Here is a 20,190-nt window from a genome sequence, read left to right as displayed (position 1 = left end):
GTAGCGTTTTAACAGAACAGATGTACGGTTACGTGCTGTAAAACCAAGCGTGAAGACATTCAGACAACAAACTGACATTGCAGCTAATTATCATGGAAAATGGAATTTTTTCATAAAGACCCAGTTTTCTTTATAGTAAATTGGACAAAAAGTCTGAGTCCTAGCAAACCTGCCAAAAAAAGGAACCCAAGTGTTCTTTTCTGATCATTGTTTCCCTGGCCATTTGTGTGTGCATGTTGTAAAGCTGACAGTACTTCTGCTTGGCTTCATCCACCAGTCTGCTTTGTGGCATTCACAGGTCCTCATCCAGGCTTTGGAGACTGTTTTAAGATAAATTTAATTCCGGAAGAGGGAATAAGAGGCTTTGGAAATGTAAACCATGTACAAAAGTCCTAGGGGTTGGAACTGAGCACACAACGTTGCCTTGTCCTGTAAAACTTACGGTTGCACTTGCACAGCAGTTCTTCTCACAGATTATCTGCCCTGTTTCTGGTCTGCTAACAGCATCAAGGTCTGGAACAGCAGTGCTTCACAGCTGAACTGCTCCTAAATCTCTGTTTTGCAGGAAGGCAGCCCGTGCGGGGAATTCACAAAGGCTGCGGTTGATCCGGGAGGGAACGCTTCCTTTTGCAGTTAGCGGAGAGCACAGGGTTTTCTTAGTGGGGTGACTCAGTGAAACCTTAACTTTCATTCCTTGAATGAAAAACCTTAAATTTAATTCCTTGAAAGAGTCACTGACTCAAGTTTAATCTCTGTAGGCCCTGTGGCAGTAATCACTTTGACTTAAATGGTTAATCTCTCCATTTCTATCCACTTGGTTTCCCTAGCAGGAGAGAAGATGGGCTCACTCATTATACACGTTCTCAGGAGCAGTTATTTTTGACTCTTGTGCTTGCTTGTTGTGCGTGTTCATCACCCCTAAATATTATTTGTCACATCCGTAAGGCCTTATGTTTCCTTGGGGTCACGTAACCCGTACGGGGCCTTTCCCTGAGGGCTTATTAAAGCCCTGTGTGAAGGGCCAGAGGTGCTGAGAGCTTTCTGGTTTGTACAGGGCCACACATTCCCTGTCTGCTGGTCCTCTGCTGCCACCCTTTTGAACCTCATTTATGTATATATATATATATATATATATATATATATAATATAAATTGGCATTTTTTTAGTAATTCTCAAGGCTTTCGAAGCATTATAACCTGCGTTTTTGTCTCTTTCTCTACTGTCTCAGTATACCGTTTCCTATGTTTCTTTCAAAAATTTAACTGGCTTTTCCCTCCAGGTTAGAAATTTCAGATTTTACAGGGCAGGCTCATGAAGGAGTTGTAAAGCTCAGGTCTTCCGTACACAGGAGCACTGCATGCTAACAGGATTTATCCCTCTGTGTTTGCTGTCTTGTGTGAAGATTAAGAAAGGTGAATGAGTTGTTGGTGGCTTAGGCTTGGATCAGACCCCCCCCCTTTGATCTACAACAACTCATTTTAAAATTTGGAGTTTTACAGAGCCCAGGATCAAGTCTAGAGATTCTAAAATAAGAGGGGCAGGGAACAGGGTTTGCTCAGAGCTTTGGCTGTTCCATCAGTGATCATCTAAAGTAAGATTTGAACCCAAAGTACAAGTAGTTTTGGAGATCCTTTTCTTTTAAAGTTATCGAAGTTCACTGAAAAAAACTTCCTTGCTCTCTTTCCTGGTGCCCTGATTACATTTCTCACCTCTATTTTGGCTGCTGCTTTTTTCCTCCCCCATTCTTCATGCTTTTTTCCAGCTTTGATGCCCTACATTTTCCCAATTCTGGTTCTCCAAAAGCTGGAAGGAGTCTCTTGAAATAAGCTGGCATATTTTTCTTTAAAAATCACCCATGCCAAAGACTTTGCTGATCAGAAACAATTACAATCTCTTTTTGGAAAGGGAAAAGAAAACATTTTTCCATACCATTGTACCCCTAAAGTTTTGTGGTTCACCAATTCTGATGCCAATGAGAGGAAATATAAGTAAATATGCTCTTAAATTTGCCAACAAACTATCTTCTGAACAAATCTGGTGTTCCCTGAGAATCAGTGGTCACTTGAAACTACCTTGGGCTGGTGAAGGTTGCCATTAACCAGCTGACTGTGATTTCTTGCATGTGCGAGTCAGAAGTTTCCACTTGCTGCTAAGTTTGATGTCGTATTTGCTTTATTTTTCCCTCTCCAGTTTCTAAGCTGCCTTCTCTTGTAGCAGGAGTTTGATGGCTGTAGCAAACCTTCATGGATCTCATCAGAAGCTCTTGGGAGGCTTGCAGGTGTTCAAGCACAGCAGGTTTCTAAAATAATAAGGTTGGTGTTGGCCAGTATTTTGCACTGGTCCATATAGTGTTACCTTACGTAGCTTTACTGTGGCCAGAAGGAGCGATGAAGGCTTGAAAACAGGCACATAACAAATAAATTGCATCTGCCCAAATTATGTGGCGCTCCAGTCGTCTGTTTCTTGGTTTGAGGCCTCACCATTCAGCATTCTCTAGTTTGAGTCATTCTGAGGACAGTGCTCAGCAACTGGTTTTAAATATTAGGTTGGATATTAGGAAAAACTTCTTTACCAAAAGGGTTGTTAGGCATTGGAATGGGCTGCCCAGGGAAGTGGTTGAGTCACCATCCCTGGAGGTCTTTAAAAGACGTTTAGATGTAGAGCTTAGGGATATGGTTTAGTGGAGGACTGGTTGGTGTTAGGTTGGAGGTTGGACTCGGTGATCTTGGAGGTCTCTTCCAACCTAGAGGATTCTGTGATTCTGTGAATCAGTTTTGTCTTTCTCATATAGTTTCAACTGATCTTGTTAGTGAAATCTTTTCCAATTTAATTGGTGAAATTCATAAATATTCCTAAATTATATTCAGGCCCTGTCTATTTAGTTCATAGAAAGGATAAATGGTTTGAATAACATCCAGGAGATATTTTGGAAGACTGTTTCCTGTAGTTTCAGAGGTTCCTACAGACATCAGGCTGCCATATGCTGTGTTATCCTCTGTCCCATTTGAGGGCACAGGGTGTATCAAGGCTTTTCGAATCAACTGCTTGAAGTCTACCACAGTACACTTTCAGTGCCACAGCAAGTGCATTGAGATGAACTCAAATGGCTGGTGAGCAAAGTGCAATCCAGCTGCCCTCAGGCAAAAAAAAAAAATCCCCTTTGCTTAAGTCAATAGCTGAGCATTGGGTTTACAGAGAGAAATGAATGTACAAGGTACACCAGGCAGCTTGTTCCTCTGTAGTGATGCAGCAGTGGGGTTATTTACACCAGTATAAAGTGCTTGTAAAATAACAATGCTCTGATTTCACGGTGTTTTTGTGCTTGTCTTTGCTGGGCGGTTGTGAGGGTGTCATCACAGGCACACCAGCAGCGTGGAAGCTCCTACCTCAGTTTTGGTGTACAAAACTCCATTAAGAGTTCAGTCACCTAATTTGTCCAAAGTCTGAGCGCTCACCTGTTACACTTTCAGCGAACAATCTGATGCTCAAATTTTTCTTTGTCTTCTTCGTCGGCTTCATCTTCTCTTTCTTCTTTGTCTTCTTCATCGTCTTCTTCATTGTCTTCGTCTTCTTCATCATCTTTGTCTTCTTCTTCTTTCATCAGATATATAACCATTGGCCCAGCAGAAGTTTCAGCCCTATAGTATGACTGCCTATTTATGAAAGTTTAAAAATCAACATACATGAAAATGTTTTTATAAAGTGTGGAGACTATTAAAGTGTGGATTAATCTCTAGTGATCTCATCCAACTCCAAGGAAAGGATTTTTCTTCTCTTCCTTTTTTTTTTTTTTTCATTTTTATATAAATCAACAGATTATATTGAATGGAGACTCATTCTGTAAAAGATAAATTATATATATATTAATGTGGTTACTCTTTAGATTTTTTGAGGGAGGAAACAGTTTACTAAAGAAATCTAATAAGCAAAGTTACTGATCTACAGTTTTCTGCCAGTGTCACATATCTCTCTGATTTGTTGCAGTAATCACTTATTCCCTATCAGTAACATAAACCTCAAGGATTTGTGAACTGGTTAAAAAAAATGTAGTAATAAATTGAAAAATTATTAGCTTGGATCAATTAATACTGTCGTGGACAAGATATTGTAGGACCTTGTATCCTTAAAGAATTTTTTCTTTTTTTTTATTAAGATGTTTTGAGTATGATTTATTTAAACAAAACAGTTACGCAGATACTGTCGGGGATATACGTGAGTTTCTGCAGGATGGTATCATCTGAGGGGTTCTTGTCCAAGGGGCCTCTCTAAGGCAATAGGTTCAGCTGTATGAGTCAAGGTCGGTGTAATTAGACTCCATGCAATGCTGCACTTAGCTTTGCTTAACGTTTCAGATGAATGTGTTCATTTAAAAATATAATATGTAAAGAAACAGTAAGAAAAAACGGAGCTATGTCCATCAGACTTCATCGAGCAGAGTTAATATTCCTTCTTCAGTGGTCTTTTGTTAGCGGACAAAGGATCTACTTGGGATCAACACAACTGGGAATGGTAAATGCCTGTTGAAAAGGTTTGAGGTCTTGTTTGAATGAATGTGGATTTGGTATAAGCACTGAACCATGGAATAAAGACTTCTTAGGTGTATTTATGATACACTTCGACTTATTTTGGCTGCTAAAAATTGCCCGTGTGCTCCAGTGGATATCATCATTGCATACATGCAGCGATCAGATCCTCCATGAAGACCTGGAAGAGAAGAACGTGTGGGTAGTCAGCTTCAGAAACGTTTGTTTATTAATTAAAATGGCAAGGAATATTGTTCTTATTTAACTGTTGTGCTGCAGTGTGGGCAGTCAGCTTTGATTTATGCTTCACAGCTGTCAGCCCAAAAAGGCAGAAAGTACTGTCCATCCTCACCTGCTTCAGGTATAACTGGCAGCTGAAGGTAATCATGATCTTGGAGAGTGTGCTTGGTGTTCTTCAGACACACCATGTCTGAAGGCTATGAAGGAGAACTAGGCAGGAAGGTAGATCCTTGATCTGGGATTTAGCCAGGCTTTAGAATTAACACTAGAGCTGTGCTCTGTTACTTGTTCAATTTGTAGGGTTTGGGACTGTTTCGGGGTCCACCAGGAATAGGCTTTTTTTCATCTTGATGAGCTGCAAAGTAATAATTTTGGTGAAAATAAAAACTCTGTTCAACCTCCCAGAAGGATGCTACTTATAAGAACTCTATTTGACTGCCCAGAAGGATGCTACTTTTTTTGTTTTATTTTGTAGCTTTTTTTTTTTTTAATGTTTTTTAAATCAGAGCTGTACACTTTGGGGAAGGAATAGTGAATGACGGCAGAAGGGACGTCAGCACCATGACCCAGGTGACTGAGCCAGCAGGAGTGGAGCAACATCCTAAACTCTTAACTAATGATTTAGCAGTGGGGAGCCAGAACTTGTATATAGGCAAAATCAGAGGCATCGCAGGGAGGTCAGATGCACTGGTACGAGCTGAGCGAAAGGTATAATGTTACTGGGATTTTCAAGGCCAAAGAAGCTGAGTTCATGTATAGAGGTAGTTACATATCCCCAGCAACTGGTTGGGAATACAGCAGTGGGTTGGTCTGGTTTGGTGGAACTGATTGTTAAAAAGTATTTTTGCTTTCTGCTTCTTGCAGCTGCTTTGTTTATGAATAACTTTGAGGTTATGAATTATCTTGCTTCCTCCACCCCAAAAGCTCCAGCCTGGCAAGAGCTGTTCATGGCTCAGCACCCTACTGCCTAGGAGAAACCAGTCGTGCACAAAGGCTTGCTCGAGCCTTGGGCAAGCTGAGCACCCTCGTCTATAACAGTCAGTGGAAAGAAAAAAACACACACAATTTTTGAGGGTGATTCACAGGGGGAGCCTAGCTCCAGTATTCAGAACTGGCCTTTAAATGAGCTGATTTCTCTCTGTGCATTGTAAGTGGGTACTAAGCTTGCTGAGTGCTTCAGGTTAAAGCTGGGCAAAAGCTGTTATTCAAACCCTTATGTCCCCCATGATGCGAGGAGAGTGAAAATGAATTACATCTTAAACATCAATCATTGATTAAATGTTTCTCCTTTCATAATTTAAAGATGTTATCAGCTGAGTGCAAGTTGTGTCTTTTCCCATACTGTGAACTCATTTAGTTGTTGCACTGCAGGGCTCACACTGAATAGATCATGTTCAAGATCCTTGGTTGAACAAAGACAATTTTTATATAGAGAAAAATAAGTTTGCTCTCAGATAATTAGAAGAAACAATGATAAAAGCAGTCTGGTTTACCTTTCCAAGCATTTTGTCAGAACTTCATTGCATTTAATCTAGCTAAAGAGTCTGTACCTGTCCTATAATGAAGCTTATACTGAACTCCACTGTAAGAAATTTAGATTGAGCCACTTCTCTCATTATAATTATTAATTTATATATTTTTTTTTTACTGTTTGGGAATCTTATTGCAACTTGGTGGTAATATAATTACAACAGTATGTGCAGACATCTCGGTGTCATAGGTACGTATATGGACATTTCTACTTAGGATGAGAGAAGGAAAGGTTAAGTCTGATTCTCCATGTTCCTGTACATTTATTTATATCAAATGACGATATTTGGATTTCAGATGATTTTATATGTCACTCATGTTCTCAGCAAATGACTATACAAAGACAATAGCAGCAGGAGAAAGAGAGCTCTGTTTTCCTGGCCTCTTCCAGAAGGCTGGATTGCTCCATTTGAGCCAACACATGAATGCAAGTCTGCTATCAAAGTCTCATTTTCAGCAAAGAGGTAGATAGCAATTCTGTGTAGCGAGGGAACAAAAATAAAAGAACCCTCTTGGACACCTGCCTTTCAGATACACATTTTCTATTCAGAGAACAGAGAATTGAGTGCTTCAGATGCCAAGCAAAGACTTTCATGTCTTCTCTGAATATATTTTAAGGCCAGTTTTCCTGCACAGATATCCATAATGGTTATTGCCTATAATTTTGTAGCTTCTGCAAATTGTAATTTGGTTCAAAACCCATAGCTTCCAGCTGGTTTTGGATAAATGAAAGCTAAACACTTGTTGTAGATGTTATTCAAAAGATCATTTTCCTTTTGCAGGGTTCTCAGATATGCAGTATTCTTCCTGTTTTGGCGATGGGTCAGTTTCTCCATATTGCCTGAGTTTTAAGGCTCAGGGCATGCACCTTACAAGAGAATGCAACACCATTTGGTGTTAATGTTCCTGCATGTGAGAACAAATGCCTTTAGAAATGTGGGGGCAGTCTTTGGGCATTTAAATACGTTCCTGAATCAATAAAAACTGTTTTTGTACTTGTTCATTTTTAGATACTGACCGAGCTCTAGTGCTGCTGGAAGAATATTGTAAAAAACTGAGGAAGCCAGAAGAGCAACAACTGAAAAAAGCCATCAGAAAAGTGATGGGCATCTTTAAGAGCAGCTTGTTTCAGGCACTTCTAGGTAGGTACTAATATTTAATGTCTTTGTATGCCTTTGAAGGCCAGACCTAGGTCAGACCTTGTAACATTCCTCTTACTGTGCAGTCTTTAATTTGTATTTACAATGCAACAGCACGTTGAGATGATCCTTGTTGGTTCACTGTGAAGAAACTCATTGTCCTAATATTTCAAAGCTTATTTATAATAAAGGTAAGTGTAACCAAAAAACTCATGCAAGATAGGGCATCGAATCATTATTCCTAAACCGTGCTGCTTTCCTTTTGTTTAATGGAAATTGTTGAACCAGAGTAGGATATAACTATGCAAAGTTGAAGGTGAAGCTGCATCTCCACACAGGTGAATGACCAAAGTTTTGCTGATTTTCATCTTTTCTAGATTTTATCATCTAAATCTTTGCATCTTTTGCACTATGTTTGATGGAAAATGTCAGCCAAAGAAACTCAGAAATTAGTCAAGAAAAAATGCACAGGCACACACTGGAACTGGCCAAATGGTCCCATCCATGTGACGTTGCAGTGTTCAGATAGTGCTGGTTCAACACTCAGTTTTTCTTCGACGTATGTGGAAGTCACTGTAAATGACAGCATTTGTTAAAACAGAGCACTTGATGTGTTGGAGTTTTATATAAAATAACTTTTCTGAGTTATTATACATAAAATGTTTTCAATGTCATGATCTTCCTGATGTGGCTGTAGCATCTCTATTGTCCCTAGTGCCATGCAGTGCTTGTGCTGCCAGTCCTGGGATGTGGTGACAATAAGTTTATGCCACGCTTGCTCTACCTCTCTCTGACCTCTTGCTCACAGTGCGTTGGCCCCTTAGTTTTTCATTCCTTCACAAACATCTGTAAATTTTGTGGAGAATTAATCTGAAGGGAGCATTTCTTAACACAAACAATGGCAATGGAACCACATGTTCCCTCTGGTTATGGTTGTTTGAAGACAGATTGACAATTGTGCTCATTGCAGAGCTACAATCAGTAGTAGTTAGGGAAAAAATTTGGTTATACATCATGAATACAACACTATTACTGTGAAGATGAGGGAGGTCTGTGAAGACTTTCTGTAACTTCTGTAGCATTTATGAAAAATGAATTTACCTGTCTCTAACATTTCCTGCAAACAAATTAATGTCAATACTAATTTACTTGTATTTTTCCTTGGCTTACTTAAAGTCATTAGCTTTATTTTATAAAGCCTGCATAATTTTAATTGTTATTTATTATTTTAAAAAAGTTACTACATTTGTACCTAAACAGTATTTACCAAATAGTAATAAATACAACTGAAATGAAGAAAGAAAAAAAGATGGGAAGTTTCTATGTAATTTTCATGAAGATAACTGCGAATATCAAAGTATGTATTGAAGAGATACACAAGTCTCAGAAGCATTGTACATCTGTACATCGACTTCTGCGGTACTTTGAAGTAATCCTTCAAAGTGTTCTAACAACATATGTGCTTCGTGTGTGGCTACACTGCAATATTTTTTGATGTATTACATATGCCAGGGATGGGAAGGTGATTATAGCTATATTAAGGTTGAGTCCAAAGAACAAAGAAGACCATTTGATTGCCACACTTACAGATTGAGGAATACAATGGTGTGACCTTAGATAGCATTTTGATTTGTAGGACTTTGGGTGTCTTTTCGTTGTCCTCAAATGCTTCATTATATAAAAGAGATTTGGAAATTGCCAGGCGTGTTCAAATTCTCGCATTATTACATTTGGTTTGCTATTTGGTTGGTCTAGATTCTGCAATAATACAAAACAGTGACCTCTCATCAATATTGTAACTGTGGAGGATGATGTTATTGCACAATCAATAGTGAGGTTCTTGCATAATCATCATTTCAAAAAACTCCACTTCCATGACATGTGTTTTAGCTTCCCATCGTAGTTTCTTCCATTCGTCTATCAATAAGACCATCCAAAGAAATGCTGAAGGCAGAACTCTCTGTCTCATTTTAAGTTCTGTACTGCTAAAGTACCTTTTTTTGTGTGTGTGTATTTACAGAATGTCTAAAACTCCTGAAAGTGTCCATTTTTGAGAATAAAACGTGTCCATTTGTGAGAATAAAATCACACAAAATGTGATTTCTGACAGAATTGTTAACCTGGATGCATAAGTTTTCATTCCTACCAGATGTAAAGTTAATAATACTTTAAGTGCCAAATTCAGTTGTTATAGATCCTACAGCTTCAACAGAATTTGAGTCCTTTATGAATAAACCATCCCTGTCCTTTACATCTGTGTTCAACTCTAGTTAGCTTCCAAAACGCTTTAAAAATCTATAGGATGTCTTTATGTTAGTATTACAAGAACCAATAAAGAGTAATGTAATGTAATAAGAGGTACTCTTCAAGTCTGAGCACCAAGGTTTAAGTGTTGTCTAGTTCCTTTTGTTCTCAGATTTATGCTTGTGTGGTTTGATTCAACCAGCCATGTTTGAACTTGGACTCTTGATTTTTTTTAATCCTCATTGTGTTTCATAAATATTGACTACTGACTTTAGGAGTCAGAAAAATGAGGACCCAATATTTTTCATAAGCACGGTCTACACATGGATGAAGTGACCACAGATATGGAAGTGAAACGTCTGTAAGTGATTTACAAAAGGATTATTGATGCATTGTCCTTTTGCATTTTAATGTGTGTTCAAAAACATCTCCTTTTCCCTTCAGGCTGTTCTTGTTGCTAGACTTCTTGCTAGAGTTGCTGTGTTCAGTTACAGCTGAGTTGGTTGCCAATAGGCACATTTTCAAAGCGACATGTGGAGCTGTAGTCTCTAGAGTCCCGTTATACTCAAGCGGCCCAAACACAATTCTTTGAAATTTCAGCCCTCAGTTTCAAAGAGGAGGAAGGAGGAAAAGCTCTTTGGAAGGAGTGTGGAAAGGGAAGAACTCCTATTTAGATATTGACATTACTCTTAAGTCAATTCCAAATTATTTTCACCAAAAAGATTGCACCAATCCTTCTATGCATGGCGAGAGGGAGAGTTACAGTTTGGTTGTTATTATGAGCTCGTAAGGATTTTTGTTTTTTGTAGGGGCATCCCTAGCTACACAACATTAAATTGATAGGATGCTCCCAAACTGTAGCACATGTAATTTTTTCGGAAGTAACCCTATAAGGAAAAGAAAATGAAACCTGCAGAAATCTGAATGTTTCATCTGTTCGGATTATCACATAATGGGACATCTTGGAGTCATTGTGTAGAGATCAAAAAGGAGAACTGTAAAAGAGAATAATAATAGTCATCTGGACATTTCAAAACTACCAAACATCTTTTTTTTTTTTTTTTCCCATTCTATTCTTTATGAAGAACACACAGTTTAGTACAATCTTATTCTAAAAATCTCTGCTATATATTTGCCCAGTCCTCAGTTCATTAAGAAAAGTGCATCGTTTTACAGCTTAGAAAGCTGTTCTGTGGAATGAGAATGGATGAAAGAGGTTTATGTCAGAGGGTTGTTTATTTATTTATTTATTTATTTTTGGTAGATGCATCTCTATAAAACATCATTTTGTTTCTAGCAGGAATTAAAGTGCCACAAATAGCTGTAATCATCTTATGCAGTATTAGGTGAAAACTAATCTCTATAGGTTTTTCTAAAATTCGGATAAACCCAATCTGTAGAGGATGACGTATTTCCTGACTTTTAAAACATGTCTTATCTTTTTTTTTTCTCATGCTTGCATAACTTTGCCTGAATTTTAAATTGGCAAATTTTCAGTTACAATCTGCATCATGTTTTTTTTTTTTTTTTTTAATAGCATTGTACCATTTCTGCAGAATAATGTGGATGTTATAAAACCGCCTGCCTTAAAAGTTGCTGTAGTAAACACTACTGTACGGATTACATAATTCACTGGTCATCTGTGACACAGCCTGCATTTAGAGATTTAGGATATAATTTTATGGTTTTAGTAAGAGGGGTTTTTAGACTTCTTACCTCATTCAGCTCAATTTTAAATAAGCCCTGTTATAACAATCCATTTTCAAAGAGCCACCATGTCTTTTAAACCAGGTCATAAAAGAAGTCAGGTCTTTCTTCTGTGTTCACATATTATTTTTCTAAAAAATGTTTGTGTTAATTAAGTGGCAGTGTAACTCAACAGTGCTGGATTGGTACCCAGACTTCCAAGAATATGTGCCTTGTGATCCTCTGTGTTACTGGAGAGTGTTACGGGACAGATAGGGTATATAAAGACCTAAAATACAGCCATTTACTGCTTTAGGAGAGCCTAAGCAAGTCCCCATTGCTTTATTTTTTTATGGTGCTTTAAAACCAGTAAAATACATATTGATTAAAAAATAAAATAGCCGTTGACAAATGGCAACATTTAGTACAGGGAGCATGAAGCAGGTCAAGAGCTTGGCTTCATATGGCCTTGGCTTAGTTTGATTGACTTTGGTGACTAAGAATTTGTGGGCTGTGACTGAAACTCCCCCTGCATGTAGGGCATTTGCTAGAGCTCTCTCCTCTGCGGGTTACCCGATAAATGTAACTCACTAGGGAAACTTCTTCTCTTGATAAAGATACTTCTTTTCATGCTTAATATTACAAAAATTTGGCAATCTCAGGAAGATGTACAGATACAGACATGCATATGCAGATAGGAGGTCCTTTTAAACCATTAGGTCTCTTTTGTCTGAAACTCACATAAAATATGATCAAAATTCTAGACAGTACAAAGGTCTGGACAGACCTTTCTGCAGAAATGTTTCACTGAAGACCTAGAGACACTTTTGAGGGTGTGGAAACGTAGAGGTGTAATTATAATGCTTATGTGAGGGTATGTCTACAAGGAGTCAGTGACAATTAAAAGCAAGGAGACGGATTTCAGTGGAAAATGTTTAAACTTCAGGATAGTTTAGATCTGAATGAATCCAAAGAGGAACCTGTAATTGAAGTAAGGTTGGGATGTTGAAACATGCCCCTGACATAAAAGGAAAGTTGCTAAGAATGAAAAATGGGGAAGATTTCAGTAGATGTAGCCATGCATGTCAGTTAAGAGTAATGATTAAATAGTCCCCATTTGTTGGCTTTAAGGCTGAGAAGAAAAACTATGCTGTTGGCCATATAGAGAAAGGAGGAATGGAACTATAAGGAATTTGTGTAGACATGCTCAGTTTAAGGAGAAACTGTTTAAATAGTGACAGAAGGAAATGTGAGACTAGAGGGAAGGAGATGGGTCAGGATGGGGGAAGAGATGCATGAGAAGCAAGATAAATTATGAGAAGAGCAGGAAACGTGCCACGTGGGCTGGACAAGGAGCCTGCAATGAACCAGGTGTTGAAGAATGACAATGGAAGCCAGGGGAGAAGTCGGGATAATGCAACACCTCAAAAATCCTGTGCTGGTCATACGTGGTAGTACTGGTCTCCTGTGTTAAAACTCTATGAGATTTGCATAAAAAGAATATAAATAGTTGATAAAATTGTGGTTATCATTTGTTTCTATGATCCATCTTTAAGAAACACGGCAGTCACTTTCAGGCTTTTTTTCCCACAACCATCGAGACCAGAAATGTACTTCTTCCTTCAATGTGAGATCTGACATTCATGGGACAATGGAAAACAAGGCAACACCAAATTGCACGAGGCTGCCGACACAGCTGAGTTGAGGATATCAAACTGAGGCAAATCACCTTTGTAAAGCCCTTGCCTGTACCAACCATCCTCATTCTGCAGAAAGAACCATCTCAGCACTTACTGCCATGTCAGTTCTTCAGGGATATAAAAGGTATTAAATGAATTGCTGTACTGGGAGGCTTTTCAATAGGAAAGCATAACGGAGTGTTACCTATTCCTACTATTCAGGCTTGCTCTCCATAGGTGTTTTTACCCCACTTATGCATTCAGCATGTTTAGCTACTTACACTGCTCTTGAATGTAAGGTCACTGATCTCATGTTATTGTTCTTGAGACTTAATCTCAGTGAGCTGGTTTCTGATCATGTCAAGCTATTTCGCCTCGTGTAATGACACTGAATTCCAGAGGAGTTAATCCAGTACAGCCAAGCCCACATCTGGCCCAGGGACATTCAGCAATTTTCTTTCCGATGGCCTGAATCCAGCATTCACTACAGAAAAACTCTCATTGACTTCGTCGGATCGTGCCGTTGGAGAGATCTTTCCACAGATTTATATTCAGACTTTTCCAGGTTGAGAAATATTCTTCTGTAGCCATATAGAAATGAAGATTATTCCATAGCCAAGATAGGAAAATATTGAAACCCTCTCAGACTATTACAAATGTCAAGAAACAAAAAAATACGTGCAAAAAACCCTTCAGTGCTCTGTCACACTTGAGAAGTGCTCAAATGACATCTCTGACAATGGGGAAGCCTGTTATTACTCCTCACAGAGTCCTACTTTCCCAAACTGGCATCTTTCTTTGTTGCAGCATAAATTAAAGCAGAACTGAAATTTAAATTCAAGGGCAGCTTTTGTTTTGCCTGAAGACAGCTGCAGCTGCTTTTATTTGTTGAGTCCAATTCTCTTAGTAAGCAAATTTGTGCTTTTTCTCAAAAGAGCTAGAGGTAGCAGCGCTAGATCTTTGGGATGATTTGAAGCTGTCTGATCTTTTTCGACGAGCTGGGGGCTGGACCACAGCCAGCTGGTGGGGCTAACCCGCGCATCTTCCCAGCAAAAGTCAGGTTGCATAGAGTAAATTGTTTATTCCAAAAAATGTTAGATCTATTGTACCTACTTTCCTATGTATTTTGGCCTACCACTGTTTTTCATCTCATAGCAGTGAAATTTCTGCTGAAATATCTTTATTTGTCTCCAACTCTTCTGGCTCTCTCAAGCTCGGGGTACCTGCAGAGCCTCTGGGGGAGCTGGGACTTCTTCGCTTCTGCCGAGCTGCATTGACATTGGGCAGAGCATTCAAAGTTTGTTGGTAAGAGCTGGCTGACAGATGCATATGCAGGAAAAGGACAGACAGACAGCACATTACTGCAGGGAAATCAGGCTGAAAAATCCAGAGACTGGAGTTTTACCAGAGGTCTGAAATGTTACTGAGTTTCTGAGCTGTGTCTGTGAAGAAGCAGTGGATGCGACTAAATAGGGTGCTAAGTACTTTCTTCGAGGCTCCCTTTCCCCACAGCAAGTTGGACCTGTTGATTGTTTAGATACTCCCGAAATAAATTGTCTAGTCTGTTATAGCTGTTAAGGTCTTCAAATATAATCAGGTGCTACAGGGCTAGGTGATATCCTCTATTAAGAGTTGGACTTGATGGTCCTTGTGGGTCCCTTCCAACTTGGGATATTCTGCGATTCTGTCATCTTTGAAGGTCCCTTCCAACTTGAGCTGTTCTAGCATTCAGTAAATATTTCTGCATTTGCACAAATCTCAGAATTGTTTTTGCCAGTGGGACCTGGCTGGGTGTTGCAGTGGCGTCGTACTTGGAACAAGCAGGGCCAAGGCACTGGTCTGGCTAGCCAGCCTGGAGACATGGGGAGCTCTGGGAGAAGCTCCCATGACAAGTTCTTAATATTAAAGCAGCTTGGTTATTGTCTTTGTGTGAAGATGCGTGTGGGAAGAGTTGGGATTCTTGTGTGAGTACCCAAAAGTCATTTTTTGCTTGAAAGACTTCAATTATTAAACAATCGTGGATTACCAGAAAAGACCTGAACTCAAAAGTACAACGTCTTAAGTTTGTGGGAATTTTGATTGTGAGCTCATCCTTGCTGTTGACTTTTTCCTTAATAAATTGAACAAAAACTCTGGGTATGAATGCTGATGGACTCTGAAAAATTCAGCATCCCAGCCGGGCTCTGTCTTTTGACTCTCGGCCTATCTGTATACACGAAGAAACCGATTACAGCACTGATACAACCTAGGTAATACATAATCACTTGTAATCCTGATGCAACCCTCTGCTCATGTTTTGCTGCCTTTTAGCCCATGAGTGATAGCATTTCCACCTCAGACGAGGAATTCAGGAGCTTTGTGGACTTTCCTCATTTGAAATGCAAAAGCCGTGCATTCAAAATAAACCATTTTTAAGATGAGTCTTTAATATGAGCAATGTGGTAATTATTGAGCTTGTTAGTTTTCAATATCCAGCATAGAATAAAAGCTGGTTTTGTTCCTGTAGATTTTTTTTTTGAGAGTGTCTTGGCCATATGTATTCTGTGTATAATTGGAATTAATAAAATGCAGTTGCAGCAGCTGTCGTTGTATGGCTGCTGTCCCAGCATGAAGCTTGTCTTTTTCTTTGCATTAAATAGGGATAGCCCTTTATTGTTGATTTGTGATGAGAACTAGAGACTAATTATTTAGAGATGCATTTAGATAATCTGGTTTTATTTTGAATAATGTATTCTTTTACAAGCTGGGGGAATATAAAGGGACAATGAGGTTATCATTATTGCTTTTCTTTGTGTATGTGTTAAATAAAGACTGGATTTATATCTTGCTATTGTAGTTTGTACATCTACTAATAAAATGGAAGAAAATAATCTGGAGCAGACAGTTCCATCAGCAATCCTAATGTTTATATTTGTCAGCAGAGCCGTTCTCCCTCTCTAATGTTTTGGTCTCTGAAGTCATTTTAGGTTAGTCTGTGATGTGATTCTTCTTTAGTGCATATAACTTCTTAAGAAGCTTCATGGTAATTTTAAAACCACAGAAATATTTTTGCCTTTGAGAGTTGTACACCTCACGGCTTTCAAAGGTGTTGCAAATGAACCCAGTTTGTTGTTTGGTGCCACTCCTGTGACTTTTGGGAATTCCAAGGCTCTGCTTTTCTTACCCTTGTCAGTGAGGTTCTTCCCCTGTCACAGAAGTCAGTGAAAAACCCTGAGTTAGGTCATTCAAGTGCAGTTGGGATTGGGAACTAAATCGTAAGATGCATGGAAGTAAACTAGGTCAGAATATATGTACATATAGGATTATGTATATATCTAGCTATTTATAACTTAAATAGAGATACATATACACACACACACCACACACACACACATATAAGTACCTGTTTCATATTTATCTCAAACTTTTACTGTAGTTAGCTCAGGTATGATTCTGTACTTTGGAGATCTGGTGGGTTTTAAAACATGTCTTTATAAGAAATGCTTCAAAACGTGTTCTTTGTGTTTATTCTGTCATGGAGGGGTCCATTTTCTGTGGCTGCGTTTGGGCTGTCAGCCTGATCTGCCACCAAGATTGAGATCTGTTCAAAGAAGTCTGGATTGTTCTTTCCTGTCTCTGCTGTGTCATCATAGGTGTGTGGTTTTGAATTTCTGCTGACGTAGTTGCTTAAAGCATATTTCATTGCATAAAATCTCAGGCATTAGAAATAAAATATAGTTGTTATAATACTAATTATGTTATGCTACACAGGAATGATATGGTATGTAAAAACAGTGTGAAAATAGCAGAATTAAGGCTGTGGTCAGAGGTTGGGCACTGCTGTAACTAAGGTAGTGTCTGTGAGTTTAGTTCAGTTCCCATGTATCTGACCCTAACTCCATCTGCAACAAGAAGTGTCATTATTCCAGCAAGACTGTCCCAGTGTCTCAGTTTGAGCAATTTAAAGGTGAGGATGATTTGATGGGTGATCATTATGGAAAAATACAGTGGATGTGACTTCCTGATCATCACAGAGACTCAAAAGAGTCAGATCTAATCAGTAGGATTGAATTCCCCAGGGTGGCATTTGATGTTCTTAAGGAAAAGAACCTTCAAGAAATCTTCTTAACCTTCTCAGCCTTCCAGCCCCTGTGAAGAATGATGCTCAGAAAATATCCCCAGTGCAGGCCCATTCATATGCTGAATATATAGCCAAGTGTGAGAACAAAGAGAAAAACAGGATGTGATCATGTACTTACATTTAATCGTGACCCTTTCTTACCTTGGAGAGTTACCTTTACAACCTTTATCAGTGTTTTGAAGTTAACTTTCCATGGTGATTTCCTAGAATCTGAAAAAATTCCATCATGTGTAGATATTGATGACACAGAATTGCTTTTTCCTGAATTACTTTTATTCTCCAATGTTGAAGTGATATATTGAACTGTAACTTCATTCTTTTTCCTCTTTAATCTCTGTCCAAACCCACAAGATTTATCTGTTTGTATTCCTTTCATCATTTCATACCTAACCTGCCTTCAGAGGATTTACTTAGCTATCAGTTTTGGCTTGGTAGACTGTATTTCTCATGCCTGTTTATTTATATATTTTTGTCTTATAAGCAATTAATTTGTGTTTTAAATCTTGTAAATACAATTTTAAGGAAATAAATACACTTGGAAAAAAAGCAAATTTTCTCTTTAAAAAGTAGTCCAAACCTTTCTGTAAAGTTTAGAGTGACATCTTGTGGTAACACTGATTTCAAATATACATGTCCATTAGTATTTTTTTTTAAATTTTGTCCACAGTAAGCATTGTTTTCTGCTTAAAATGTTACAGATTACTTAGGAGAAGGGCACAAAGACTTCCGAGTATCACCAGGGCTCTTGTGAGATCAGAGAAAACATTGCTGTCTGGTGTAAGGGGTCTTAGGGTTGTGCTTTTCTTTTACTCGCCGAAGTTTAACCCATGAATACCTGTGAGCTCCCAGTGATTTGAACTTCAGTTCAAGATTTTTAATGCTCTTCCAGCCATTGGACACTATCTTTTGTAGGCTCTCAAAACAGTTTCAGATAGCCACAATGCCAAAGCAAGCAGGAGCACAGCATCTTTTAGCAACGTCTGTTTGGGCTATTCAGTAGCTATCCAGGGGCCAACACCCTCTCATTACTGATCTCATTAATTCCAAGCCAATGGGAAATGTACAGAAGAACAAACACTGATAAAGGCAAGCAAACCTTTACTGCTGGATTAATAGACCTGCTTCCTTTTAGCTAAACATAAATATGTCCAGCAAGGAGGATTTGCTAACGGAGAAACAAGTAAGGCCATTCAAGATCCCTACTGCAGTTGCATGTATGATCCCTAACTATGGATCAGATTTTGATGTACCAGGTGGTGTAAGTGCACCAAAACCAACTGCAGCCAAAGGACTAGCATGTGCCCAGACTACAGTGTTGTGCAGTATATTTAAACAAAATACAAATATTTTCAATGCAAAGTGAGAATGTAGAATGGCTTTGTGCTCAGAGTTTTGACTCTATGAAATGATGACTTTACCATAGTGCTTCACCTAGCAGGTTGAATACCTGGATACAGAATTGTTTAGTAACAGACACATGTCCCTTCTAAGAAATAAATTATTTTGGGGGGAACTGATTCATTAATGCATGTCAAGTGAAACTTTGCATGGCTGCAAAGTGCATAGAAAGCCCCTCTACCATTTCTCCATAGCACATCTCTGATAATGTGTGGTCCCAATTCTGCTGTCATGGGCTGTGAATACGAGATACTTGATTCAGAAAAGGATTCTCTGTTTGTACAATTCATTTTTTTTTTGGAGGTGTTCTGGTCATGTGAGAGTGCCAGTGCTGGGCAAAGGATTCATATGATGTGCTGGTGATGTTAAGGATTTTTAGCTTTGTGGTGAAGCATGCAAGGAACATTAGACCTAAGAAGCCCATCCCAGTGATCATCTGGTGACCTCATTTATTAATTTGATGGAAAAATAAAGACGTGGTGTTTTCAATTAAGATGAATGTTTGGCTTGTCTGACAGAATTATTTCTGATTAATAACTAAGTACAAGTTAAGCTGTCAATATAATCCGGATACTACATTTGAAAGCTCTGATGTAAATTTGATGCAAAACTAAGCAAATAATTTGGATAGCCTGTTGGATTGGGTCAGCTGGTTAAAATCCTCAAATATAGCTTAGGAAAAGCATGTAGAACTTGTATGTGAAGTAGACAATGTGTGTTTAAAGGACATACATACTGGGATTATTTTCTGGGCAAATGATTTTGATCTTGCACAATGATTTTGATCTTCAGCAAAATACATGTACCTATTACATTTCTTCACCCATTCCAACAGAGAGTTAAAAGAGTAAAGAAATATGTTGGTAAATCTAGGTACCAAATGATGCTTATCTTGTTTGAATGCCCTTTCCTCTTACCATGAATGATTGGTGATATTTCATGATAAAGGAAAGCTGACTGCTCTGTCTAATTGGTTTCTGTTGCACAGACAGCAACGTCCCTACCACAGTTTTTGAGTGGCTGCTCAGCAGATTTTGCCCTGTTACTAATCTGAATCTTCTGTAATAGTTTACATCTGTCAAAGCAAGAACTTGCTTCCGCTTCGCACTGAGACAGCTGGCTCTGAAGCAGATGATGCCCTGTCAGACTGGAAAGAGGTTTCCCTATAGCACAGGTCATGAGGCTGAGATGATGGTGTACAGAGCATGTTTTTCCCCAGAGCTGTGGTAGTGGTAGGAGAGGTCTGCGATTTACAGCCTGTCCACCTTTGATGTAGCCATCAAGAAAAATAGGGCAGAAAGTCGGAGCAAGACAGTGAGCATTGCTCCTGGGTACAGTGCCCCATCCTGGGTGGGATGTGTTGAAAACAAGGTCTCATCAGTTAGTGTTTGGGTGGGAGGAAGAAATCTGAAGGGCTTGATTAGTGAGTCCTATGAATGCTAGCCAGACATTCGTATACACTTTCAGCAATATAAACCCAAAATCATATTTTGCTGTGATTACTGTGGTGCTTTTACTCAGGTGGGCAGCTGAGCTCCACCACAACTGTTCTCTCACTCCCCCTCCTCAAAGGGAAAGGTGGAGAAAATATGATAAAAAAGGATCAAGGGTTGAGATAAGGACAGGGAAAT

The 20,190-nt window shown here is 38.8% G+C and overlaps 1 protein-coding gene and 1 long non-coding RNA gene across 14 annotated transcripts in view; both read left to right on the top strand.

Moving 5' to 3' along the window:
* The window catches only part of DLG2 (discs large MAGUK scaffold protein 2), a 1,027,768-nt gene that overhangs the window by 9,200 nt on the left and 998,378 nt on the right, over positions 1-20,190 (top strand). For all 13 annotated transcript variants that reach the window (XR_011090260.1, XR_011090255.1, XM_068660895.1 and 10 more), the window contains exon 3: positions 7,304-7,435. Coding sequence is in view for 11 of the 13 variants with exons in the window: in XM_068660895.1 (XP_068516996.1) it covers positions 7,304-7,435 (132 nt within the window). In the remaining 2 variants the exon portion in view is untranslated. The remainder of the gene's footprint in view (positions 1-7,303; positions 7,436-20,190) is intronic.
* The window catches only part of LOC137846494 (uncharacterized), a 44,789-nt gene continuing 34,658 nt past the window's right edge, over positions 10,060-20,190 (top strand). Inside the window, exon 1 of the long non-coding RNA XR_011090511.1 lies at positions 10,060-13,186. This is a non-coding gene — a long non-coding RNA (uncharacterized lncRNA). The remainder of the gene's footprint in view (positions 13,187-20,190) is intronic.

The sequence above is a fragment of the Anas acuta genome, chromosome 1, assembly GCF_963932015.1.
Source record: "Anas acuta chromosome 1, bAnaAcu1.1, whole genome shotgun sequence".
In the NCBI taxonomy this organism is placed as follows: Eukaryota; Metazoa; Chordata; class Aves; order Anseriformes; family Anatidae; genus Anas; species Anas acuta.
Note: the sequence above shows the minus strand (reverse complement) of the source record. Positions and strands in the feature narration are given on the sequence as shown.